A 27,295-nucleotide genomic window follows, 5' to 3' on the forward strand; every position below is an offset into this window, starting at 1 on the left:
CTGGCACAGTGGTGGTGGGATGTGGAGGCATCTCCATTGCTGAAAGACACTGGTCACCAGCATTATGTGCCCTCCCTTGTAGTGACAGGGGTGGCAAATGTGGGGGACCACAGATACCCTGGAGACCTGCTGTGGTAACCACTTCCTGAGCATGGCTCATGGGGGAAGGCTGCTCCTCTCTCTTCCAGCCTAGTTGGAGCACGCTTTGAATTTTATCCAACCTCTGACCCACATCTGATAATAATCAAACCATATTTGTTACAACAACAAGGCTCGTTAGGAGGCTGGCTCCGCTCGGGATGGGGGGGAGGAGACAGCACTTAGTTAATGCCAATGACCTCATCTCATGTGATGTCATTCAAAGGAAAAACACTGAAGTCACTCACATATGGCTCAGCCTGGGGTTTTTCAGCCCATAAAGCTTCAGATTTTCAAAGGCACAATACATGCACCCCTCCCCTCCCTCCTCCACTTACTATAATCATGAATGATTTTCTGGAGGCCTGAGCTCAGACCAATAAACTCGTAAGGAGCTGTGTGGAGATGTATTAAGGAGTCATGTGCTTTGGAAGCAGAGGGACAAGTAATTTTCTCGCCCAGGACAAATGCAAAGAAGAAAACACATCAACCTCACGCACTTCAGAAGCCGCTACTGATGGATAGACCCTAGTAGGACTAGGAAAGCCCATTCCTACATGTCCCCTCTTGCTGGAGTTTTGCATGTGAGAAGGCTTTCAGAGAGGGTACATCTCCTCCAGACCAGATCCTGCTTCACTGGGAACAGGCAGATAACTCCATCTGACACAGCCATGCACAGGTGTGAGCAGCCCAGTGCCAACCTCTTTTCCTGCCAGCTGTTGAGACCCATTCATCTCCAGCTGTTTGAAACCACTCCAGGATGAGCATCCCTCCTGGGTGATGCTCTCAGTGGAGACATTAAGGGGAAAGATGAGCTCGTGGTTAGAGACCTGCTGTCTGGTCCCCAGCTCTGCCCTGCAGCAGAGAACCCCAAAGAAGTTATTTAGTCTTTTGTGGCTCAGTTTCCCTGTTGAGGCATTGCCCTTCTTGACGCTGGGGTTCAGAGTTAAACATCACCCAAGGGATGGCCGTTGTCCCGCCAGGAGCAGCCGTGGGGTGCCCTCACCGGACAAGGGGACAGCAGGGAGCAGGGATGGAGAGCGGTGCTGCATCCCCCCCCCGTCATCGCGGGGGTTTCATCATGCACCGCCCTGGCAGGTGCTAAAACGAGGTGTGGGCACGAGCTTCCTCCCACCACATTCCTGTTCCCGTATTAACTGCGCGGGGCCAAACCCCGGCGTGGTGCAGCGATCCATCTCCTGCCGCGGCTGCTCGCTGCGGGGGGCTTTGGGCGGGCGAGAAAATCGCGGTTGCGCCTTTAAGCAGGGAGCGAAGCATATGTCAGCCCGGCGTTGTGCTGCGTGTCTGTGTGCTGAGTAAGGAATGCGGCCGCATGCCTGACCCGTTAGCTATGAGCGCGGTACGGGCGCGCAGCGAGCGCGGCGGCGGATGGGGCGGCTGCTCCCGGGCTGAGCTCACTCGTGCTGGAGCAGGCGGCGAAGAGGGGGGCGGACGGGGAGAGGGGGCTACGCCGGGTCCCCCTACCCCGCACGGGTTTTTTTTAATGCTTTTTATTTTTTCAGCCTGAAGGCTGAAGCCGGGGGGAGGCTGGCGTTGCTCTGCCGCAGGGGCGCTTTTTTGGGTTTTTTAGTATTTTGTTTGCCCGCCAGCTGTTGTTTGGCGACGGTGAGAGGTGTCCCCGCGAGCCGCAGCCCAGCTGCCTGGATGCCCGTGGATGTAATGATTGCTCCCTCCGAGGACCAGTTCTGGACAGACATGCGCGAGGGGCAGATGAAGCTGAAAATAAGGGTGCGGAGGATGAAGGAGAGCAGGGACAAGAGAGGTTTGTCAGCCGGCCTGGCGCCTTTCCTTCCGATGGGGACGGAGCGGGAAGAGAGGGCTGCGCCGCCGGAGCCGTGCTTTGCCCGGGGGCTGGAGATCGCCTTTGCCGAGCGGCCAGCGGGGAGCGGAGCGCGGTGCTGGCGGTACAAAGAGCGCGGGCGGCTGGCGAGCGGGGAGATGGACGCGAGCGGGGAGATGGACGCGAGCGGGGAGATGGACGCGAACGGGGAGCGTGCGGAGGGGCGCGGAGCGGACCGGTGGCCGGTCGCCAGCCAGGGGCGATGGGTGCAGCGCTGGCGGAGGCGGCCGGGCTGGCACAGGAGCTGCACAGAAGAGGGCAGCTCCTTCAGGCAGGTGAGCGGCTGCCTGCAGCGGGCAGGAGCATCCGCAGCGGGCCCAACGTTAGGCAGCTTTCCCACCAGGTGCGGGAGCCGATGAGACTGCCTGGCCAGGGGGGACCGCTCCCTGAACCCTTCGCCGTGCAGGCAAGCTTGGGGAGAGCGTGGATGGAGCGGAGAAGGGAAGGAGGAAAGCTGAGGGAGCCAGGGCAGGATCTGCCGCCAGCATCTCTGCTCCTTCGGGCGCCGGGTTGCGGGGGGGGAGGGCACCGCGCCCCGGGCAGAGGGCAGTGCGCGGGGAAAGGACGGGCGAGGACGGCGGGGAGAAGAAGGCATCGGCTCAGGGCGCTGCGCTGCTGCCCGCACCCAGGCAGCTGCCCGCCGGAGCCATTTCGCTCCACTAGCGCTGCGCTGCCTGCCCATCTTCGAATGGTTTCTTGCAGAAAGGGGGTTTGCAGTGTTTCCACTCCCCAGTGCCAGGGCGAAGGGCAAGTGGAGGAAGGGGATATTAACTGGTGCATCCTAAAAACATGCCGAGCCTGGGATGACCTAGATTACCGAAGGGTTGAATCAAGAAACTTCCCCTCCATCACTACTTAAAATGGGAGGCTGCTAAAAGTGCTTGACAGGTTTTTGTGGCATGAAGCACATAACCCAGTGATGGTGTCATTAGTAATAAGTCACTACTGGAAATGACACATTTTTCTTTACTTAGAACCAGTGAGGCTGGTCCAAAGCAGGCACAGTCACCAGAGGAAAATCAAGCCCGACTCGAGGAGTGTATTCATGGTTGTGTGGGCGGAGGGCTTCCTTTCTGATGCTTTTCCTTTTTTTAAGGATATTTTCCGCTCCTTTGGGAGAATGGGAGCGGGGTCTGGGACCAGCCTGCAAAGCATGGGAGGGCTGGCGCAGGTTGGGAGGCAGCAGTGCGGTGTAGTAGCAGATGGGCAGAGGCTGTTCGGGGTGACCGTTGGGGAAACAGGGAATGCATATGAATCCATAATAGGGCTGATTCATCGGCTTTCTCATCCCTACTGCCTGGAGAAAAAAAAGAAAAAAAAAAGAAAAAAACGGAGCCAGCAGTGGGGTGATGAAATTTGGTGCCAAGTGAGGGGATGGTGAAACCTGGGCAGGGGAGTGTGGGGGGGGAATAAGGGACTAGCTGAACACTGCACATGTCTCTCCAATGCACTGAGATGGATGGAAGTATAAGAGCATCAGCCAGGAGAGGGCAAGTTGGCCAGGCTGCAGAGCACCAGGATTTCACCAGGCATGTGGGAAGGATGACATGCAAGCAAATGGGCTGTGTCTGTATCAGGCATCACTGGCAGGGATAGGGAAAATCAAAGGGGATTTGATTTGAGAGGGAAACAGTGAGGATGGAGGGAGGGGTAATATTCAGAAACGTCCTAGGCAGCAGGAAATGCTGACAAAGCCCCAGAGCTTCCTGCAGCACAGTGAGTAAGGATGGCAGTAATCGGTGTTTCATCACGCCACCCAGCTTAGCTACCGGCACCAACAGGGTCCCACCCAGCACAAGAGCCAGGGAAATAGTGTTTTTAAAAGAAGGATTATCCCAGCAGCTCTGGAGGTTGGCATGCAGCGTGCCTGGCCCCTCCAATTTCTGTCCATCAACCTGCCACAGAGATGCTCAATCAAACACTCAGGCTCATTGCCATAAGAAAGCTGAGCATGATACAAATGAGGGCTGGGGTTTTGCAGGTCCCCCCAGCTCTTGTCATTTGCTGTACCTCCATCCAGCAAGGTGGTTTAACACTTGGGGATGGATGTGTCAGGGTGCTGAGAGCAGCATGTCCCCTGGAGGCTGGGGTGATAAAGAGGGGGCATCCAGGCAGCATTTCGGCCACAAAGACAGCACAGCAGTGAGGGAGCCATGCTGGCGTGGCGGCTGCTCCAGCAGCAAGCCGAGGCGCGTGCTCACTTGCATGCCCCACTGCTCCTTGCCACGTGCCGCCCTGGCAGCAGCTCTCAGCCACCACAGGCATTTTAATGAGAGCTGGGCAGAGCCTAGCCTCTCTCAGCCCCCTCAGCCGCCAGGAGCTTTAGCGGGGCAGAGGGTCTCCAGCACGCGCACAGGCGCAAAACCTGGTGGTGGAGCTGCGGTCTGCCACAGAAGCTCCAGCAGCTGCACAGGGAACCGGTCTCTGAACAGCTCTGGCTGCTGCTCTTTAACACTCATTATAGGAGCAATGAGGGTGGGCTGTAAACCACCTCTTTAATACCCCTGTCGGTCTCCTGCCAGCTCCCGGTGTGAGAGCTGGGAGTGAGGAGTGGGGTGCGGCAGCTGCTGGCCCAGAAAGGGTTTGCAGCTCCGGCTGTGCCTGTTCCCCTCCTCCTTGCTGCCACAAACTGATGGCACAGCAGAGTGACATGTCACCTCTTCTTCCCTGTTTCTTGATGAGGAGCCTTTGAGCCCATGATGCACATGGGAGGCTGGCAAGCAGGACATGCTCCTGCTGCTTGGTGTGTCTCTAGGGGGATACTTAGGAGACTTATGGGGCTGGGGGTGTTCAAGAGACATGTGACTCTCCTGAAGAGCAGTTTTGGGGTGAGGCAGGTGCCCTGGGCAGCCCTTTCGCAGCCTCTTGCCATCAGAGGGGCACAGTGTCAAGGCCAGAGCTGTTGGGTTGTTTCACAGGACTCTGAAGGAGGTGGTGAGTCCATGGAGCTGGAGATGAACAGGCAGTCTACAGCCATCAGAGCAAGACATGAGAGGGTTTTCAAACTCCATCTCCACTTTACACCTCCAGCCCAGAAAGACAGCCTTGGTGCAGGGGGGGACATAGGGAGCAGCAGGGAGCTGGGATATCCTTGCTTCATGTGTCCACACCTTCCTTTTATCCCCAGCAGCATCTTCCCTAACATCTCATGCAGCTTAATGGATTGCAAATCCCTAAAGCTGGGGCTTACCACCAGAAGGAAAACAATGCCACACCACATCCCTGTCTCTAGCCAGGACTTTGTCACCTTCCCTGCATCATCACTGCTGCCCAGCCTTGGCAGAGAAGGGAACAGCTCAACTTGCAAATGATAGATTTTGCCTGAGATGTTGTCAGTGACCCAACCATGAGTTAGATGTCCTCAGAGACCACCTGAAGGTGACAGCCAGAGCAGTGGAGGGGGGTCCCCAGGTGCATCAAGGTCCCAGCTCAGCAGTCCAACATCTCTGTCCTTCAGCCTTCTGATCTCCTTCCGTGTCCGTCAGCCCAGTGCCAGCACCGGGGCTTTTTGTTCATTTTGATTACAGCCATCTCAGGGCCATACGCACACAGAGGTGCAAAGAGAGACTGGCAAAGGGCATCCCCACTGTGCCGTTTGCTGCTCAAGGGGAGAAGTCACAGGGCTTCCCAACAGTTGCAGCAGTGCTGGTACCACAGGAACCTCTTCAAAGATGCTACTGGCATCTTCCTCCTGGGCTAGTGAATGGGCTCAGGAAGGATTTCCAGGCAGTCTGCCTTCCCTCTGCAGCATCTGTTCTCCCAGTAAATCCAGTTTCACTGGGAGATTATCATAGATGTTCAGCTGGAAAATGTGCAGAGGTGAGAGCCTGGTAAAGATGGGGATGGGGGAGAAGTTGTGGGGTTTTTCCACTCTCCTCGATATGACACAAGGGCCATGCAGAGCAGGGCTGGGGGCTGGCCCAGAGGTGTCTGTGCAGAGCACAGCAGGAGGTGGAAGGGTGGTCAGCACCCTGTGAGCAAAACCCAAGATGGGAGAGATACAAGCTTTCAGTTGTTGCACTCTTCTGGCACTAAGTTGCTACAATACCCCGTGCCTCAGTTTCCCTCTTTCCTCTAGCGGGTGACAGCTACATTTCTCTTAAGCCTCACCATGAGCTTGACATCACTTAAGGTTTTTGTCTCTGGGGGCATGGCTGAATGAACTCCTCAAAGCCTGGGGGATGATTTTCACCTCCTAGCCCTCACAGAACCTACCTGATGCTGGTTCTTGGGTCTTCCTTCCTCCATCTTAAGCAGGAGCAATGAAGGCATCCCCACTTCTGTTCTGGTTTCCTTCTCTTCTGGTTCCTACTTCTTCTCCTGGGCACCCCTTTCTTCCTCGGGTAATTGGAGTGGGGAGGAAGACACTGTTTTTTCTAGGGAATGGTTTTGAGAGCCCTCAGGAGTGCTGGAGTCATGAGTGGTTCACTAGGATGTGCTGCACGAGGACTAGCTCCTCCCCAGCAAACCCTCACCAGGCTGGAGGGGAGCATCAAGAAGAAACCAGAGATCCCCAAACACCCACTCCATGACAGATACAAATCCTTCCTGTAATTCCACACATGCCAAGAGAAAGGACACTCCTGGCACCAGCACTGTGAATAAAAAAGGAAAGGCTAGAAAGATCCAGTGCTACCCTGGCTCCTCACCTCACTGGGCCCTGCTGCTCTCTCCCAGCAAAATCTGGGATCCATGGCCTGCGACATAGAGTGGGGAAAGCCCAGGTATCAGCTGGAGCCCAGCCAGGGACAAATGCTGCCTTTGGGATTGTTTTGAAGAGCTGCTTTGCTTTCTGCAAATGAAAGGCATGCTGGAGCAGCCAATGCAGGGTGGGGTGATGTTGGGATGGTGTCGGGTACCCGGCTCCATCTCTAGGGTTTCCCCCAAGCCCAGGCTGCCCTCAGCAGCTGCAAGTATGGGGGAAATGAGGACAGGCAGGCTGGGAGCATGCCCGGGCTCCCGGACTCAGGGTTGAGGCTTTGCTTAGGAGAAGCGAGGTGAGCTGTGGGCATCATTTCAGGTGCTGGCATCCTGCGGTTGTGGCAGTCTGCCTGGGTAGGCACTGCAGCCGGGAGTGCTGCTGCCACTCTCTTGCAAACATCCCTTCCTGCTTCACAACCCCCTCAACTCCTGCCTGGACTTCCCCAGGCAGGGCTGGCAGAGGATCTGCAGCTGGGTGAGTGCTGGCAGAGGTGGGCAAGGGGGAGAGAGCAGCATGCCCCGACCTGCTTGAACTATGAGATCACCTTAGAGTCATACAAACCCATACACTGCCCTGGGCAGCTCTTGATGAATGCAAGTGAGCACAGAGGCTGGAGACCTGTGGACCAGAGCAGGCACTGATCCCTGAGGCTGCGCTTGTGTGCACTGTGCTCCCCAAAAATGTTCGTTCAGAAAAATTCCCATGCTGTTTTGCGCAAGCCCAGGGGTCAGATCTGTGCCCCACACAAGTCCAAGTGCTGCAGGCTTCCCAGGGCGGCAACTGAAGCAAACACTTCCCCAAGGCATCAGCAGTGTGTGCTCAAGCACAGGGCAAAGCAGGGAGGTCGCACGTGTCCACACAGAGCTCTGGCTAGTGATTGATGTGTCTTGGCAATGGGGACACAGCACAGGGATGAGCAGTAACCAGAGCTATGCTGCACCTGTGCTGGGCCTCCTGCTTTTTCTCTGATTTAATGTCCCAGTTGAGAGGTGATGTCATTTCAGAGAGAGCCAGAGAAAAGGAAGTGCTGAAAAAGATAAGGTACTTTAACTCTACTCATGCCAGTTTGACTGGGTTTTGAAGCCGGGAGCTGTGTTAGCTGCCAGCCAGGAAAACATAAGAGACTGGAGGAGAGAGGTTTGTCGAAGGACACTTTTCTCTTGGGCCACTGGGAGCTGACACCTGGAGGTGCTGAGATAGAGGATGATGGAGGACCTTGGATGTTCCCAGGTGGTGTGAGCATGATTTTGTGCACTGCTCTGGCTTCTCCATCACCTTCATCTCACAAACATGTCGGATGGGTTTTCTGCAGCACCAGTCATACCTCACCAGAGCCTGGGTGCCACAGCAGTAGGCAGAAAGGTGCTCCAGGAAGATCAGCAGAAATGCTGCCAAGATGCTGGAGAAGGTAAATAGAGAATATGCCAAGGCTGCCCTGCTTTTAAAGGGGACAGAGACTGTCTCATTAAAAGGTCTTGTCTGGCAGTGGAGATGGGACACGGCTTCCCATGGTGCTGAGTCCAGAGAATTGGATTTTCAAAAGGATCTTGTGGGGGCATCCTGGTCTTTCTGACAGTCAAAGGCGGTCAAGCCCCAAAGTCCTCTCTGCCCTTTGGGTGATGTCAGGCTGCATCTGCTCATTCACATGACTGGGAAAACCTCAAGGGAGGCTTGAGGCAGATATGACTCAAAGTCCCCTCCGTTGCATGAAGCTGCCACCCAGATGTCCTCAGCTGGAAGGGAGTGAGGTTAGGCCACTTCTAGCCAGACCTGGCTTTACCCTGGAGTACGGGATCAGTGAGTGAGAGCAAATCAGGATCACCACTGGTCTTATGCAACCGTGCAGGACATGTGACAGCACTGGGGGTTTTCCAGCTCCCCAAGCTGCCCACCATGCAGGCTTGCTGCCCTGCTTAAGTGCTCTTTCCTCTTGAGCTGGCGGCTGGCTTTCAGGCTTTTGACCATGCCAGACACCATAACAGTAGCTCTGGCTGCCACATGCCACCTACTGGAACCTCAGCTGGGGGTTTTCTCTCAGCACTGGACTTCAAGATGCTCAAGCTGGATGTGACTGCCCAGCAGCTTGGTGCAGTAAACTGGGTACTGCTTGCTGTCACATTAAGTAAGGTCAGAGCATGAAAAACAGCAATGGCCTGCAGGTACTGTGATGCCTGTGGTTCAACATGGTAGAAATCATGGGCTCAGCAGGGCAGGGCAGAGGGGGCATCTCTCAGAAACCACAATGTGTAAGTGTAGCTAATGGAGCAAGGTTTGGGCTGACCTCCCCAACCCAGGGAGCTTTGCACCTTGGTGGGCTTGCTTGTCATCACCCTGCCCTGATGGATTTTGCTATTAAAAAGTGACCCTGGCTGTCCTCAGAATAATAGGCGGACAAGAAAAGGACTTTCTCTTCTTGTTATTTGTCTGAATGGAGTTGCAAAGAGCCAACTTCATTGGAGAGGGTGAGGGATGCTATGTGCAGGAAAAATCAAAGCTGGATCTCCATTCCTTTTTCCATGTGGTGTATGTCACAGTCATCACAATGTATCTGCACTGATTAGCAGTGGCTGCTGGCTTTTTGCTCCTCAAGGCTCTGTTCTCAGTGCAGCGGGGTTATCACCACTTTGTGTCCAGGCTAGGTCTTGGGGTGCCGGGTACTGATGATCTCAGCCTTGCTGTAATGAGCTCAGTGTCCCCATTTTCTCCACAGGAGGTTTTGCCACCTTCTCGTCCTGCTTCCCGGGGCTCTGCGAAGGGAAACCAGCTGCCATTCTGCCGATGAGCATCTCCCAGCCATGCTTGCCTGTGGCCAACGTCGGCCCCACGCGTATCCTGCCACATCTCTACCTGGGCTCCCAGAAGGACGTCCTAAACAAGGTACAACTCTGTCAAAGGGACACGTCTGCCCTGTCCCGTCTGGGACCTCAGCCATGCAGAGGGGTGAAGGTATTAAAGACTCCTCTCCTGCCCAATGGGAAGCCCATGTGTGGTCAGTTGGAGCCTACCGTGAGGCTGAAGGAAGGGAGTGCAGAGCATGGCAGAACTGAGGAGGGTGGTCACAGGAAGAGTTATCTTACACTGATGAGCTCTGGGGTGATCAAACTCTTCCCAAGTGCCTGTTGCAAACTCAGAGGCAGGAGGAGCATGTCCAGGAAAAAATGTGGGCTTGGAGGGGGAGTTACCGCAGCTGGAGGGAGATGTGGGACAGGAGCCAGCTTTGCACCCACCCGCCTTACCAGCCAGGCTGCCAGATAACACCAATTTCAGCAATCCTGTGATCCCCTTGGGAGCCAGAGGGAGTAGGAGCAAGCTGGGCTATTCAGCCAAAGCAGCATGGGGATGGGCATCTCTGGCCAGGGACAGGGGCTTATTCAGGAGGCCCAAAAATGAGCAAAGTTTTGCTGTGATGAGAGAGGAGAAAAGAGGAACAATGCCCTTTTAAAGGTGTCGGAAGGGCTGTGTTATGATGTCATGCCAGGGAAGGAATTTTGTTTAAAGGAAAAATAATGATGAGAAGAAAGAAAGACGAATTGCTGTTAAATTGCTTCCAGGCATCTGCCTACCATGGGCATGAGGGAGCCAGCCAGGCGTCTTCATCCAGGGCAGGCAAGTAGGAAGAGGGACCACAACACCAGAGGGGTGTTGGAGGCAGAAAGGAGGGAGAGAGAAATTATATACAGGGAGTAGAAGAAAATGAAAGAGAAAAATGCCAAGAATGTAAGCCTGGAAGCTCGGCTGGCTCCATCGAGCCTGCTGGGGCGGGCAGGAACCAGCCGATGGAGAGCCAGGGCCAAAATCCTGGTGCTGAAATCCTGAGGAGCCAATGCCAGGCAGGGATATTGATGTTTTCCTTCCCTCCCCACCTATTTGGAGGGTTTTGTTTATCTTTTGGAACTATGTTTTCTGCCATCCCCACAATGTGGCCACGTGCTGGAGAAGAGAGAAGCATTGCCCATGCGTGGTCTCTGCACCTGACCTTGCTCTGTTACCTGTGGATAGAGCATCTTCTGGCCTCTTTGGTTATTGTAGGGTGCTACCAATGATTAACTTCACTCTGTTGGTGGGATGTCTTCTCTCTCCCTCAGCTGATACTTTCACAGCCTTCAGCCAGAGATTTTGCTAATTTCCATTCTTGTATCTTCCTATTCCTCTCATACTGGGGTTCTTGTTTTTTCCCCTCTGAAACCCCCTTCCAGGTGTCTTTGGCCCTGCTTACTTTTACTTGGACCAAAATAAAGATCTGCTGAGGTTCAAACCTGTGTCATCTAAATAGACACAACCTTCTCAGCTGGTGTCTGCTGTATTATCATCAACTAGGCCAAGGCAGCAGTAGGAGACCCACAGGAGAAAATATTGGGATGGGAAAAGGCAGGGAGTGTGCATGGCAAGACAGATCTTCAGCACTTGGTGCTGGCTGAACTCAGCTGATCACTTGATGGCTTGTTTCCCACCAGGATTTGATGACGCAGAACGGGATAAGCTATGTCCTAAACGCCAGCAACTCCTGTCCCAAGCCAGACTTCATCTGTGATAGTCACTTCATGCGCATTCCTGTCAATGACAACTACTGTGAGAAGCTGCTTCCCTGGCTGGACAAGTCCATTGAATTCATTGGTGAGCTTTTCTTACAAGGGTTGCAGACCCTCTGGTTCTCAGCCTTCACAACCTGAACTGTTATCCTGTCCTCCATGGTCTTCCTCCCAGCAACCGTTGTCCTTTCACACAAAGGGGCTGAGGGTTGGGGAGGGAGGACAGAGTCATTTTGCTCACCGTCTCTGTTCTCTGTTTCCTCTACTGTGCTCCAGACAAAGCCAAGGTGTCCAGCTGCCAGGTGATTGTGCACTGCTTGGCTGGGATCTCCCGGTCAGCCACCATCGCCATCGCCTACATCATGAAGACCATGGGTATGTCATCAGACGATGCTTACAGGTGAGTTTTCCCCTGAGGGCAGGGGCGGTTATGCCGGTATGCTTCACTCCAGGGAAGGAAAGCAGGCTGAGCCCAGAAGGACAGGGTCAGGGCTCCTTCAACCTCCATCTTGCCTTGGCTGAGTCCCAGTAAAAACCAAACCAAACCTCCTCTCATAAAGTGCACATAACAAGGAATGGTGGGGAGCGGTAGAAGGGAGGCAGTCCCAGCTCTGATCCTGGGGCATCCCGAGGCCCCATGGTTCCCCAAGACCTCTTTCTTTGGAGGGTCTGGTCAGAAGGTTCTGGACAATGCCTTTTCTCCCCAAAGAGGCTGAGAGAGTAGGGGTGACCTACTGAATGACCAAGCACCAACTGGGGCTGTCTGTGTTTCTCGGCAGGTTTGTTAAGGACCGTCGCCCATCCATCTCGCCCAACTTCAACTTCCTGGGCCAGCTCCTGGAGTATGAAAGGAGCCTGAAGCTCCTGAAGGCCCTAAAGACAAAGGGAGACCGGGGCGAGGGGGATGCCCAGCAAGACCCAGCAGAGGTGGCTGAGGGCAGCCGGCATCCCCTAACACCTACCTCAGAGAAGGCCGAGGACATGCCGAGAAGCACCAGCTCGGTGTCCCCCCACAGTGACCCCGAGTGGCAGGGTGGGACTCCAAAGGTCCTGTCGCCCACCACCCTGCAGCAGGGGCTCAATGGCTTGCACCTCTCCTCCGAGCGCATCCAGGACACCAACCGCCTGAAACGCTCCTTCTCCCTGGACATCAAGTCTGCCTACTCTCCCAGCCTGCGGCAGGACCCCCCTGGACCCCCTGGACCCGGGGAAGCCCCCAAACTCTGCAAGCTGGACAGCCCCTCGGGCCCTGGCAGTCTCAGCCCCTTCTCCCCAGGGGCAGAGAGCCCTGACCGGCCAGCGGGGCCTGAGCTCCTGCTGGAGGCCAAGGTGAGGCAGCGGCGGAAGCACCGGCACCCGGCGGGCTCGCCAGCCCACGGGCTCAGCCTCAACGTTGGCGGGACCTGTGCCCCACGCAAGAGCCCCGGCGCTGAGGACGGGCTGCCACCACGGCTCGGCCAGCCGCCCACCACACCCGGCACCACCACCGCCACTGCTGCCTGGAGTGGGGTGCACCTGGAGTCCCCCAGCACTCCCTCCGGCGAGGCTGGCTGGTACTTTGGCAAGGACTCTGGTGGTGCCGGCGGGAGCGGCGGGAGCCTGTTTCCCAGCACTGGCCCGTATCCACCGCCGTTCGGCTGCGGTGGGGTGGCGGGCGGCTGTGAGATCAGACTGAGGGACAAGGCGCGGGCTGAGCCGCGGGACGGGCGGCACAGCTGGCATGAGGAGGCCGGCGCTGAGAAGCAATTCAAGCGGAGGAGCTGCCAGATGGAATTCGAGGAGACCATGTCTGAGGGCAGGGCTCGTGAAGAGCTGGGCAAAATCAGCAAACAGTCCAGCTTTTCAGGCAGCATGGAGATCATCGAGGTGTCCTGACACTCACCTGGGGCACCTGGAGAGATGGGTTGGGGACAGGGCGGGGGGATATTTAAGCTGGGGGGACAGGGGAGGGGGGTGGTGGGGTGGGGGGTGTATTTATACTTGCGCGTGCATTTTCGGGAGCGCAAGCGCTGAAACCGAAGCAAAGGTGGATGAGTCTTTCCAAAGTCGGGAAACATAATGGCGGATGCTTAGTGTCCCTTCTGCACTCACCTCGGTCCTTCCCTCCCATCCGCAGGGGGTCCCAGCCCTCAGAGACCTGCACTCAAAGTTTGGGCATAAAACTCAAGTGGGAAGAGACAGGGGTGGCAATTTTGGCTGTGGGGATGGGGCACAGCATTTGGAGGGGGGACCACAACTGCCCCTTCCTGGCGACCTGGTGCACTAAGCATGCTCCCTTGTGTTTCTCTGGCTAAGTATCCTAAAAATGCTGCACTGAAGCAGCCCTATACATATATAAATATATATTATATATAATATAAAGAAAAAAAAACCCGAAAACACACACACGAAAGAAAAGGTAAATGGTTTTACTGCGATTTTTATTGATACGTAAATAATATTTCAATTTTTTTGTTTTGTTTTTAATTTATTGAAGCTGTTCATTCTGGCAATGATTTGCAGACAATGTGGGGCGGTACTTTCAGCTCTATTTTTACTGTGTATGGTATTTAAATCTGAAATACGAGTTTCTAAGCAATATCTGAGGCCTGTGGCTCCTTCTGTAGTTCATATCCAAGACATAGATTTCCCCCCTTCCCTCTGGGCACACCAACAAGGGGACAGGAGACTCTTTTGGACACTTTTTCTAGAAATGAACAAGTAAACAAGCAGACCATAAAACCTTCTTACAACACAAACTGAGCCAGAAAACTCTTCTGGAAGCTGCTGCCTCTTCTTCAGACCTTGGTCTCTGTTTGCTTCTCCTCATCTCCATCTATTACTGCCATCCTAGGCATCATCCCATCCCATGCATTGTCCCCATCCTGGTCGTCAGTCCATCCCGGCCATGCCCCGCTCCCCTCCCCTCCCTTGGGCTGCCCATCCTCACTGGAGTGGGCAAGGAGGGAGTCACCTGAAATGGATAGAAGGCTGCAAGGTGTCATTTCCAGCTGCCTGGGGAAGGCATTGGAAGGTGCCACAGTGGAGGCAGGGAGGCTGGTGGTAGTTGGGATTTTTTGTTGGGAGGTGTGTTGCCTGCCTGCTCCAGCCCCTCAGCTCCCCCTCACCTCACCCACCTTGCTTGGGAGCTACGGGCACTGCTTTCCCTTTGGAAGCACTGGTTTTTCAGGCTTTCCTGCATCCTTTGTTTCACATCTGAGAAACTCAAGGGGGGGGGGTGTTTGCAGGTGCTGGGGCTCCCCTGGTCCTGTTCCCCTCCATGCTGGCTCCCCTCTTTCCAGCAGATGATATGCTGTCCAGACAGGAAGCTCTGCAAGCACATGGCAGGGCACAACTGACTTATTTTCAGAGGTGGTTGGCTGCTTCCTCCCATCTGGTGGGAAGCCAGGCTCCTGCTCCCAAACCCCAATGTCAGGATTGCTGAGAAGCTGCTTTCTGAAGCTGGAGGCACTGAGCTGCCTCCACTGCAAAGCACATCTTTCCCTGTGGCTGTCTTTGCTTTCTCCCTTCTCGCACTAGTTTGCAAAGCTAATACCTCAGGGGTCTGTGTTTGTGCATGTCTGTGTCCTGTGTCATCCTTGGAGTGTTGGTTTGTTTTCTTTTCTGGGTCCACATGGTTTCTCTCCCTTTCCCTTGTTCCTCCTCGTGTCATTCGTTTCTATCTTTAAATCAAACTACCCGTGACAAAACCAAATGATCTCAGGTTTAAAACTGAACACAAAGCAGAGGCGTGAGAAGCTGCAATCATGCAAGGAGGGGCTGCTCACTTCAGCTCATTGCTTCCTCAACCACCTCTGTGTTTGCAGTTGAGGCAAGTCTCCCTGGAGACTCCTCGCTCTCTTCGGGCCGGCTTTAGTTTTTCTGGTTTTCCATGGAGCTGTTTGGTGAGATGCTGGGGACCCCCACGTGCTCCTGCCTGGTTCCCCGAGGTGTGGCGGGGAGGGATGGGGGTGGCTGGAGAGCCAGGGACCACCTGCCTCTCTCCCCACATCACTTTTGATGAGGGTGAGAGATCTCAGTCAGTCCTCAAAAGCCTACCACCACCCATCTTTGCCTCCAGCAACCACCTCAAACCTGCTCAGTGTTGCCAACCTGAACATTGCTCCCTTCTGATTATGAAAGGGTGATGACACTATTTTCTAGGCTCCCTTTTTAGATTTCAAAAGGCATTTGGGTCCATCCCATGAGTCAGGCAGCTATTTCAGGAGCTCCTCTTGCAGCAGGGTCTCCTAAGTAGGCATTGATGTCAAGTCCAAGGAGGGAGGGTTAAAAGGCTTCGTCCTCCTGGTAGCCCACCCACCGGGCATAGTGTTAGTGTCACCTGCCTCCTGGTCCCTCTTCCCCTTCTGCTGCCTCAGTGACAATATCTCTTCCCCAGCATGCCAGTGGTCATTGTCTGCTGATCTCTGCTCCATAGGACTCAGTTCCTGCCCATTCTGTAGCCCTCCAGGGTTGGTGCCAGCATGGACTAACTGAGCTCAGGTCAGGCAAGTTGCTGGCAGGAGCTGGCTAGGTGTAGCTTTGAGCAATGCAGAGGGGGCTAAATGTCTTCCCAGGGGATTTAATAGAAAGAGGACAGCAGGTCAGCACAGCCAGGTGGGGACATGAGACAAGCAGTCTGGTGATTCATCCTGTTAGCTGACACTGTGTTACAAGCTCAAAAAAGCAGATGGAGCAAGTCAGGAAGGAGAGGGTGCATGTTGTAAATGAGACCCTGAATATCTGCAAGGAGACAGATATGTGGTTTGCTTTTTGTCATCTCCACTCTGCCATCACCTGGATGCTCCTCAGACATGCTTGAGGTGTTAGGCACTATGGACTCCTCTCTCCTCTGAAACCAGAACAAAGATAAGTATATTTTAAGATTAGTAGATCATGAATGCCAATAGACATTAATGATCCACCTCTGTAGCCTTATTTTGATGTACTTTGCATTCATCCCTCTCCTTTACATTGGGCATGTGCACTAGAAGCCCTCACATATACAGTATTTGAAATCTATATCCAGAAAATAAGCCTTGATGGAGCAGCCCTGCCTGAGTGTCTCCTGCCAGCACTGACCCAAAGCCATCAGGGTCACCAAGTGGCTTGCAATTAACTTAAATTATTTTTTTAGATCAAACTCTGTCTTAGACCACTTTGTCTGTGAATCAGAGAGCTGTGAGTTGTCATGAGGATGGATGTCCTGGCTGGTAATCCTCCCCATCATCTCTCAGCCAAGTCTTTTTATAGGCTCTCACAGCCAGATGACCCAACCCAAAGCCTCACTGGAACCAAACATCACCTTTCCATGCTGGTCTGATAAGAATGCATTCATTTGTAGGGATCTACAGTGGCAAAGTGTGAGCAGGGGAGAGGAAAGGTCGCTGCTTTCAAAGGAGGAACCAACAAAGCTGTTGAGTGTCCAACAGCAGAGGCAATGAGCGGATGAGCTTTCCATGACATGAAGGATTGAGCAAACTACAGCTCTCCTTCGGACTAGAAAGGACATTGCACCTTTCCGTCCAGCCTGTCCCCAGGGCTGAGCATCCCAGACACCTTCCCGGCTGCCTTTTGCAGGGGCTGAGTGAAGCTGGCAGGAGGGCAGCGATCAGGTTGGCAACACTGAGCCAGAGGCTTGGGTCAGAGCAGGCTCGTCCCTGGCCTCAGCAGCAGCAGCATCCCCAGCCCCCGCTGCTTTCCCAACCCTTCTATTTGTCTGCTTGTTTCTTTGGACATCCATCCCCTTTACATCTGCCCCTTAGGAGACAATGCCCCCCAGAATCCCCTTTTGCTGTCCCCTTTACCCTCCCATCCTTAATACTAATGATAATAAGCTATCAGTGTTGTCATTGCAATCTATGAATGATAGATTTGAGTATTTATGATTATTATTATTATTATGATTATTATGGTTATGATTCTGTACCTTTTTGCTTCTTACTCTTTGTATGTTGCTCTTTGTTTCTCTGTTGTGAATAAAAGCAAGGCCCCATCACACCTTCTCTCTGCTCCCCACAGCCCAGCTGTGGCTGCACTCTGCACAGCTCCTGACTGCCCCAAGCCTCAAAAGGCAAACCCTTGTCAGAGGAGCTGGAGGAAGATGCTTCCTAAGGATATTAAGGCACCCAAACCTGGAGCAGATCTATTCTCTTAACTCTTCCCTTCCCTTCCTGCAGCTCCTCTCCCCCATACAGGTGCCTGCTCGTTGATGCAAGAGGCGGGAACCTACTGGCATAAACAACGGAAAATTAAATAGCAAAAGCTTAAAGCTTTTGTAACAGCTTTAAGGGGCATTGTCCAGGCATCCAGATCATGGAGTCAGCTCCCTCCAGGTTGTGGGTCATCTCACCTTCTTCAGTTGGCTGCACCTACAGGCTGCACTTTCACCCACAGGGGCTTCTTGCTCTGGTATCACAGGTGACTTGCAGAGCTGCCCTGCTCAGCTGAGCCTGGGCACGCTGCTTTAGCCGAGTGTCCTGGGCTTTCTTGGCTTGAGTGTCCTCCTCGTGCCAGTCAGCTCCCCTGCCCAGGGACAGTACAGCCTGGGGAGGACGTGGCCAGTGCTAGAGCAAGCTCAGTGGCAGAGCAGCAGGGAGACGTGAGTGGCCTCTGGTACCTGGAGGGATTTAGGAAAGGGATGGCTCCCAACGTGGGACTTGATACAGCTTTTATCCAACGCTGATAAATTGGGGTGTCGTAAGCAGACGGAGTCTGGTGCCGGTTTTTTGCACCCATTGCCTGTGCTCCTTGTACAACCCAGAGGTTTCCAGGTGACTGTAAGGTGGAGGAGGAGACACCAGGGGAAGGGAAGAGGAACCCTGTCTGCACTGTGGTACGAAACACTCTCTGTACTGCGCCAGCCCCATGAAGAGTCATTTTAATTTGTGGGGTTTAACTCTGGCCTTCTCCAAGTGGCCCAGGCACAGTTTCTTGTCTCTGTCATGACTTTGCTTTGTCATGGGTTGGGGTCCTTCTCATCACGCTGTGCTGAACACATTTCCAAGGTTGCTCTGAGACCACAATGGAGAGGAGAGAGCTCAGGTCTCACCCCTCTCTCAGGGGACCCTGGTAGACCCCTCCTGGGGTCCTGGTCCAGCATCACCCTTCCTACCTCACCTGCCTTTGGGGCAGCCGTGGACAGGGAGGGAGCAGGCAGGTTCAGACCGTGCTGGAACTGAGCCTCCTCTCCCACCCTCATCCCTGCAGGATCAGACCCTTCTTCAGCAAGCACAACACAGAGAGGGGTCTGCACACACCCTGGTGTACCAGGGTGTACTTGGGGACTCCCAAGCAGGGAAGAGAGGGTCTGGCCATCAGCCCCACCACGCTCCCTTCCTTGCTGTCCATTCGGCCAGCACCGGCATCGGACCCGGGGAGACACCCTGCCCCTGCCTCGTCTTTATTTATTTATTACCAGAGGCTGTAAACAGCAGTGCTTTTCTACCCTCTACTTTCTTTTCCTTTCTTTTGTATTTTGGAACAACGTGTTGTAATAAATACCCAAATAGGTGTTTTAACAGCTGGTGTCAGCCTTGGTTTATGAGGGTCAGACTTTCTCAGGATGGGGCTGGAGAATCCTCTTTGGGGGTCTGGGGTGGGAGATGGACCTTTGGCTGCACTGATGAGGGCCAGAGCTGGTGGAGAGCTGGACACAGAGCCAGGCCTGGACACAGCCAGACCTGTATCTATGTATAGGGCCCAGCAGCTGAAAGCTGCAGCTGGACTAATTCAAAGCAGAAGTAAGACTCATAGCTGAGAGAGTAGGGGCATAAAAATTAATAGGGGCATTCATGGGCTCTCAGACTGCAAACGGCCACTCTAGGGACTTCTGAGGGTCCAGTGTGTCTCTGAAGCTGTAGAGCATCCCCATTCTAGTGGAAAGGGCTGGCCAAGTCCTGCTCTGGATGGGTATACATGAGTGTAGGGAATGGTACAGAATCAGGGAATGCTGAGCTAAAGAGCACAAAGGCATGGAGTGTTTGCATTGACATTATTCTTGTTATTACTACTATTACCATTATTGTTATTATTTTTCTTCCCAGCTATGTTCTGTTCCCCCCTTCCTCCTGACACGATGGCAGCGTGTAGCTGCATGTTTGCTGCGCACTGCAGCTAAACCGTGTAAACATTCCCCAACCCCCCATGGCCAAGTGAGCCATCCTGGCCAACCAGCAGCCCCATTTTGGCTGTCCTCAAGTGGAAGCTGGTGGAGGCACTTCCCCGCTCCCCCCTGCAGCAGGTTTTCTTTGGAGGGAGGAGAAGGTGTGAGCAGGCTCCCTGCAGTTCTGGCTCCAGAAAGCCTCAGCACTTATTGACTTAGACGCAGAAGGGACATCCATCCCCACAGCTGCTTTCCACAGGCTGGGCTAAATCCCCTGGTCTTTTATAAATCCACTCCCCTCATCCAGCTGCAATTGCTGAGTCTTTTGTAAAACCTCTTGAAACTACTGCCATCAGCTGCTGCTGGAGTAGAGATGACACTGCCCAGTGTGAAGCTTCAGCCTCCTGTGCGACTGACACCATCAGCAGCTTCAGAGAGGCTGTTTGCATGTCCTCCTCTCTCAACTACTTGTTGCCATGCATGACATGGGAAGGGACAATTATTTATTACAGAAACATTAGCACTGCTCCCATCTCCCTCCCCATTTACGTGCTCCTGGCTTAGTTTTTCCAAACCTGCTGCCCCGGAGAAGATGCTGCGGGCTGAGTCCCCAGAGCTGACATCTTGGGCAGCTACTTCCACTGGCACAACTCAATCCCCTCATGTTCTAGAGAGAAATGCCCTCTGGGCCAGGAGACTGGCAGTAGCACCCACGTGGGAGGGAACCCAGTTGAAGCTGCAGGGTGCCTGCTTTTAGCTGGGGCTACAAGTATGCAGAGGCTCTGTCCCCTGGCAGAGTCATCCCTGGGTGTGCAGCTGGCATGGCTTCCTCCCCCTGCCCCAGTGCTGAGGCTGCCTCTCCTCTTGCTCCTTGTGGTTTGCACAGCAGAAACCATTGCTGCAACAAGAAACCCAGAATCGTCCTTTTTCCAGCTCTCTGGCTTTTATTGACTCAGAATGGCTGCCAAGCCTATAAATAAATGTTCCTTGAGCTAAATATAGCAGCCACTGAAATAGGCTGCTGGCTATTTATTTAGCTTGTGGCCTCTTTGAAAACTTGCCAGTCTATATTGCCTTTACCTTCATGCTGTCCCACCCCAGGCTACGGCCACCCACCATGGGGGCATGGCTGAGTCAGCACGGGGAGAAGGGGTCACAAAAAGTCAGCCCCATCTCCTCAGGGTGGAGAGGCAGGGTGACAGGGTCTGGCAGCTGGATGAGCTTCAGCATCCTGCACCCCTGCCCAGAGAGCTGGGGGTCCCCAGGAGGGACATTTGCTGGAGCAGTCGGACAGGGGCTGAGCCAGTCATAAGCCAGTTTCCTCTCCTGAGAAGACATGGGATCTTTTTCCAGCACCAGAGCCTAGAAAAGAGAATCTATCATCTCCCACAGGCTTTGAGGCATTAGATGATGTACATTGCTTTTCCACACTTTGCAGGAGAATAAACACGCCTGGTGCACAGAGTTGCTGTGTGTTAGGACCCTGAAGGCGCTCAGGGGCATGAATTGACCCCCATCCATGTGCCCCTACTAGAGCCAGGACACTCAAACCTGAGCCGTGCTGGGGCTGTGACCTTGTCTCTGGCCCCAGCTGCTGGGTGGTTTTCAGGCAATGCTGCAGGCATGGCCCCTCCCAGCTTGACCCCACTTCATTGCATGTCTGGGAGATGCCATTTGCCACACTGGTGAGATGAGTCCTTACTAAGGCACCACACTCAGGGACTCTCCATGGGATGCATGTTCCTCCAGAGACCTGTTGGTTGTGCATTAATGCAAGAAGGGGTCAGCTTCACCTCTCCAACGCTGATGGAAAACAAGGTGAGGACTGCTTGTGCTGCAGACACTCCTCTACACTCTGAGCCTGACAGAAATAGGATTCTGCTTACCTTGGGCTGTGATGAATTCACTGCAGCTTCGTGCCAGTGAAGGGAAAAACCCCGTCACTCCCTGGAAAGCCACATTCACTCCTGGAGCAATCCAAGACCATTAATAATGTTTAGCACTTACAGAGAGTTTTGCTAAATATGAGCTAATCCTTACAACACCCATGGGAGGGAGAAAAGTAATTATTGTTATTGGGCTTGACTTTTCCTTTTCCATGTACCCCTGCAAATGGGGATCAGCTCTAGTCAAGTCCAGAGAGCTCTGGAAATCAGAGGATAATCCCTCTTGTCTCACTTTCTACAAATAGGAAACCTGGGGCAAAGATGGCAGGTTATTTGCCAAAGGCCACCCAGGAAAGCAGAGTTGGAGCTGAACAAGTGTGTTTGAGAGAAATCCTGCCCCCTAAACCTTCTCCTATGCCACCAGACTATAATTCCACAACTGACGGGGCAATTTTGATCCTCTTGCAGGTCCTCACCTGCAGAATGCCAGAGAGATGCGGATGCTTTGTATCGCAGCTTACCTTCCCCTGCACAATGTCACTTCAAAAGGTGGTGAGATCATAGAATTATAGAATATGCTGAGTTGAAAGGGACTCGAAAGGGACTCATCAGGATCATCAAGTCCAACTCCTGGCCCTATGCAGGACACCCTAAGAATCACACCATGTACCTGTGAGCATTGTCCAAACACTGTCCATGGCATTAGGTGCTGACAAGGCTCATGAGCGTATTGGTTTAGTATACTCATGCAGTGAGTCACAAAATTCCCACACACGACCCCCTCTTCTGGAAATCCAGCCCCAAGCCTGCAGTCATGTAGATCTCACCATCCTTCAGCCACTGGGAGAGCAGCCCCCATAGCTGTGGCCAGAGCACCACTGGAAGCATGGCAGAAGGATGATGGGATGGTCCCTGGGCTTGTCTCAGCCATGTGGCATTGGAGAAAGGCTGGCTTAGAGAGCTGAAATTCTGCTGGGGTCCCTCCTGGGGTGCAGAGGGTCTAGTTTAGGATGTCCTGGGTGAGAACAGAGACCAAAATGTGGGTGAACTGCCTGCCCGGGTCCTTTGCAGGAAGAAAGGGCAGTTTTAGGGGGTTCCATAAAACCTTCAGTTCTCCCTAGTCACACTCCTCAGCTGAAACCCAGGCACTCTGTGTCTGAGTGGAAATACCGTCTGTCAGCGGTACCCAGATGATGTCATTTAGTTTTCCAGGCTTCTGGGCTGAGCCAGCAGCTTGAGCCAGTATGACTGGAGATGCTTTATTTAGAAGGAGCCAAAGTACAACTGAGTCCAGGCCTTTGCAACACCCTCTGCCACCTCCCTTCCCTGCTGATGCAACCCCATCTGCAGCAGGGATGTCAGGCTGCCTCAGAGGAGGTGGTTCTTGGAAGCTCAAAATGGTATCCTGCTGGGCAGGTGGAAAGGGGGGATGCATTAGGGGACAGGTGAGGGTGATGCTTAGTCTGTGCTGTCCGGTGTCCTCAGGACTGGGAACCTCCAGGTACCTCTGGGCAATGTGCACAGCAGAGGAGCACTTGTCTCCCCAGGTGTGTCTTTTACCTTCCTTAACTCTCTGAGAACCTTGGCCTGAGTTCCCTGCACAGCAGTGGTCACCCTCCTCATCCTCACACTTGCTGTCTCCAGTCTGGGTTACTGCAACCGAGCCTCAGGCTGGCTTTGGGGTCTTTATAGTTGAAAACCAAATGTTTTCACCCACTGACACCCCCTAACCTTCCTCCTCTCCCTCAGCAGCATCTCCTGACAGGAAAGCAGCTAAGAATAGCCCTGCTGCTGGCTCCAGGCTGGTGCTGTTTGCTCAGTGACTCAGAGCTGGCCAGGCAGGCACTTACTCAAAGGGCCCCATTACTCATCTGTCTGCACTGCCCCAAGGATGGGGTTTGTGTCTCTTCTTTAAAGATGTTTTATTTATTTCTTTTTAATAAAGCCACCATCCACAAAGAGAGGTAGTTACCCTGCTGTGGATTTACCACTTAATATGTGTGCCCTGACCCAAAATGTTGCAACCCCTATAGATCACACTGGCAGCCCCTCGTATTGCTCCTACTCACTGCCTTGAGCTACATCAGCAGGATCAGGGCAAAAAACAATATCCCCTAAAATCGCATTTCATGGCACCAGGGTAAGCATGCAAACAAAAATTCTCTCCTCCAGAAACCATGTGTGTTGATTCTGTGCCCAAATACAGCTGGCCCCTCAGATGCCCATGGCATGACCCAGCTGCTCCTATCTTGTCCACAGCCCATGTTAATCGCAGCTCTCCTTCCTCTCTGCAGTCTCACTGCCCAGTGGGTGCTGCAGTGTCTGCAAAGAACCTTGGCAAATTAAAACAGGCTTCCATGTAAAAAAGAGGCTTCATTTCCAAACAACAAAAAGGCAGCATCTTCCTCATCTGGTTTGCTCCCTTGAGGCATTCTCTGAGTCACAGCCAGTCACGCTGGGAACAGAGCTGCATCCTGACCAGGGCACATCTGTGTCTGCAAGGCACTGCCATGACAGCGCTGCCACTGCTGGGAGAGGACACAGCTCCTCCCCTGCCTTGCCACAGAGGGGATGGTTGCTTGGGATATGGCAAGCGTGGGGCTGGCAGCAAAGTTGAAGGATGTGTCAGAATGGCATTTTATTCTCCTACTGCTACTTCAGCCCCAAAGTCTCCCTCTTTTGCTGTTCTTCAGGCTTTTCTTCCAGCTTTTCCAACCTGCTGCTTCATAGCATCACTCTTCAACCCTGCTGTCATCAGGGAGCCCAGTACTCCACTCCAAGATGTTTCATTAAGCTTCAGCAGCACCAGGAGGGCTACCTGAGAGAAGCCTCTATGCCAGGCACACTTGGGGTATCCCAAGCCAAGCCTGATTTGCGTCTTGCACAATTGCATGTTGGGTGTAGATAGATCCACTCTGCATGGAAGTGGGCAGCTGGTCTGGATTTGGGCTGTGGCTGTGGCACTTCTCACCACCCTGCCCTGGGTCTTCTCATAACAGATGCTGAGGGTCTGATCCTGCACTGCTAATCCCAGGGGGGCCTTTCCATCCATCCTGGATGAGTGGGCTCCCAGTGCCTTGCCACAAAGCCCTGCAAAGGGGACCAAGGGGCTCATGCCTCAGAAGAGATGGTGTCCCCAGCTCTGCTGTATTAAGCTCAGTTAAGGCTGACAATAGCCAGGGGTGCAGTACAGAAGCAAGAGCCTGGACATCGGCCTGTGAGCTGGAAATGAAAGCCCTGCATGCCCTGGTAAACACGTATTTGTGTGCTTCCTCCTGACCTCCTTTCAATAACGACCCCTGGGGCCATCGGGCTGGGCATCATGATGTAGGAGAGCAGGACCAACCTGCCTCATTTGGTCCTGTCTCGCAGACCCCACTGCCACCCCACGACATCCATCACACAGCCAAAGGCTGCCAAGCAGCGGGTGGGAACCTTGGCAGCTGAGGACACAGCGAAGCCAGTCCATGCTGGAGGAGGCAACGGGGGAATCAGTGGCTCAAACCAGAGCTTTGTGAGATGCCTTTCCCTGTCACCTGCCGCAGAGACGGGCTCTGAGCCGGGCTGGAGGGAAGTCCCCGACATGTGCCATCAGGAAGTGCCGTGAGCTGGCTGGCCCTGCAGAGCCCCGCAGCCCCGGCCCGCATCGAGGCGAGAGAGCAGCCTCTACTGGCAGCTCCCGGCGCCTCGGGAGCCTAAAACCCATGGCAGTTCTGTCTGCGCAACATCAGGACATAGGAAAGGAAGTTTACCCTCGTTTCTTATCCTTCAGGAGAGCTCGAGATGATACTCGATGCTGGATAAATCCCTTTCTGCAAGCTTGCAGAAGCACCACTGCAGGTGTTTGGTACACAGAGAAGGAGGAGAAGAAGGAGGAGGAGGAGGAGGAGGAAAGAGGAATAAAGGTAAACGGCTTCTAACATCCTGGACTGATGCAGGATAGAAGTCTGGAGGGCAAGGCAACAGCCCAGAGGGCCAGGAGTCCCCAGCCTGGCTTTGGCCCCATCAGGCCAGGTGCCCACTCTGTGCTTCAGCTTTGAAATCCTTTGCACCCTATAGGTGCAGACTACTGCATTAAAGCAAGGCAATGGTGGTTCAGTGTTTCTGCAAGCAACGTGTCCTTCTGCAGCCTGGCTGGGAAGGACATATCAGCTCTGGTGTTCACAGTGTCCAGCTCCATCCCATTTCCAGGCCACACATGGTACTGAGAAAGGGAAGGGCTCCATGTGCTCCTAAGTGCCACGTGTCCTGTTTCATTCACCTGAACCATGTGGTTCGAGTCTGAACCCACTGAGGACCATTTGACTTGGAGCACTGGCAAACTCAGGCCACCGAGTGTTAGGCTGTGGGCAGGTGGCTGTGAAAGATGTTACAGTACACTTCTAGGAGATCCTGCTCTGCACACCAAAACTTCTTCACACCCCAGCCTGTCTTATTCATCAGCAAGAGAGGTCAGTGACAAGTGGCCTTACAGATTCCATGTGCCATCTGTGACACACATGTACAGTCCTCAACATCAGGAGCTCCAAGACACTCAGCAGCAATCCTCTCTGGCTCAGCCCATCGTTTTGGGGTGAGCAGGAACGCTGCTCCCTTCAGCCTGTCTTCAAGGCTTGGCTTTGGCTTTGCCCTGGCATCCCCTGTGCACAGTGCTGTGACGATGCACTTGGGCTGCAGGAGCCTCCACCCAGCCACCATCCAGCAGACTTGGTGGTGCCCTGAGCAAGGGCCAGACTGCCTCATCTACAGCCCAGCAGCGTTAACCTTCCCCCACCAGAGACATTCCTCAGATCTTGCTGATGCCAAGCAAAAGTACATCATAAAGTCAAAGTGCTGCCAGAGCTGCCTCTCTCTGCTCTGCTTTCCCCGTTAATTGCTGCCCAGGCCATCCATTAGGGACAACAGCCAAGATGTGGAGGAGATGCTCCCCACAAGTACCTGGCATGCCTGACTCTCACTTGCTACAAAACTCTGGGACAGACTAGCAGAGGTGACCAGGATATTTTGTTCATGCAGCCCCTGAGAAAACACTCAGGCACCTGGGTCTTTGTGGTGTCTACCCCTGCTGCAGGGTGAGCCCACACAGCTGTGGGTTCAGCCCTGGGCACCATACTGACAGCAGGGCACGGAGGGTACAAACAAGTCATAGATGGAAAAAATGCGATTTCCACCAAGGTGAAGGCACTAGTTGACTAAGTGGTGCCTGTGAGGGTTGTAGCTGAGGCTGTAATGTCACTGAGCCAGCACAGTGGGATGCATTTGGATGACTGAACTTTCTGCCCTCACCTCTTCCCCCTTGGCCCCATAATTAGTCCTCTGGGTCACTCAGAACTCCTGACATGCTTTCAGCCCTGATGAGTTTGTTTATCTGTGGAATCCTAGGGGGGAAAAAAGGAAAATTTGGTATTCCTCTGAAAATCCTATTAAGCACATTCCCCTGGTTCTCCATACTGCAGCACTGGGTTCGAGGCTCACGTGGGGGAGGCAAACTCTGCCAGGCAAAGCAGGAACAGTCAGTGAAGAGGAATAGCTGAGGCATAGGTGCCTTCTGCACCCGGCCCTGGCCATGGACTCCAAATGGTAATTGGTTTCACGCCAGCCCCACAGGCATGTCCCTTTCACCACTTCAAAGCCAGGTAATCAGATGCCTGGCAGAGCAGCAGAGGGAGTATGGAGATCTCTTAGGAAGAGAAATAACCTCCTTGTGCAGGGGAATCATCCTTCCTTGGGGTATTTTTATATCAGAGTGGATTAAAGGGGATGCAGTCAGCAAGATAACCCAGATCACAGCAGGGAGTCATTTAGCTCTGATAACCTCTGCAGTTTCACCAGCTCTACTGTGCATTTGATAGCACCAACCAAAGACCAAGCCTTGATATCCCTCCTCACCAAAAAAAGAGTCCATGCACAGAGAAGTAATGAAAAAGAATCCTCCTGCTTCTCCTGCACTAGGCAGTGCTGCTGACAGAGCCACAGGGACAGAATCAAGGCTTTCTTAGAAGCAGAGGGGTTGCCCTTGGCTCTCACACCCACCAAAGCTATTAGCAATGAGCTCAGCCTGCTATTATCACTGATCCAGGGAGTCTGGAGGCTCTC

At 53.7% G+C, this 27,295-nt stretch overlaps 1 protein-coding gene across 4 annotated transcripts in view; it reads left to right on the forward strand.

The window, feature by feature from the left end:
• Window positions 1–18,729, forward strand: part of DUSP8 (dual specificity phosphatase 8) — a 46,730-nt gene extending 28,001 nt beyond the window's left edge. For 2 of the 4 annotated variants that reach the window (XM_064657572.1, XM_064657570.1), the window contains exons 4-7: window positions 9,412–9,578; window positions 11,156–11,315; window positions 11,507–11,630; window positions 12,010–18,729. In XM_064657572.1, coding sequence (XP_064513642.1) covers window positions 9,412–9,578; window positions 11,156–11,315; window positions 11,507–11,630; window positions 12,010–13,105 — 1,547 coding nt within the window. In that variant the 3' untranslated portion in view covers window positions 13,106–18,729. Of the gene's footprint in view, window positions 1–1,443; window positions 1,922–2,186; window positions 2,275–9,411; window positions 9,579–11,155; window positions 11,316–11,506; window positions 11,631–12,009 lie in introns of those variants that run through there. The other 2 variants (XM_064657573.1, XM_064657574.1) reach the window with 2 other exon arrangements.
• Window positions 18,730–27,295: the final 8,566 nt, after the last annotated feature.

Source organism: Pseudopipra pipra, chromosome 6 (assembly GCF_036250125.1).
Source record: "Pseudopipra pipra isolate bDixPip1 chromosome 6, bDixPip1.hap1, whole genome shotgun sequence".
Classification (NCBI taxonomy): domain Eukaryota; kingdom Metazoa; phylum Chordata; class Aves; order Passeriformes; family Pipridae; genus Pseudopipra; species Pseudopipra pipra.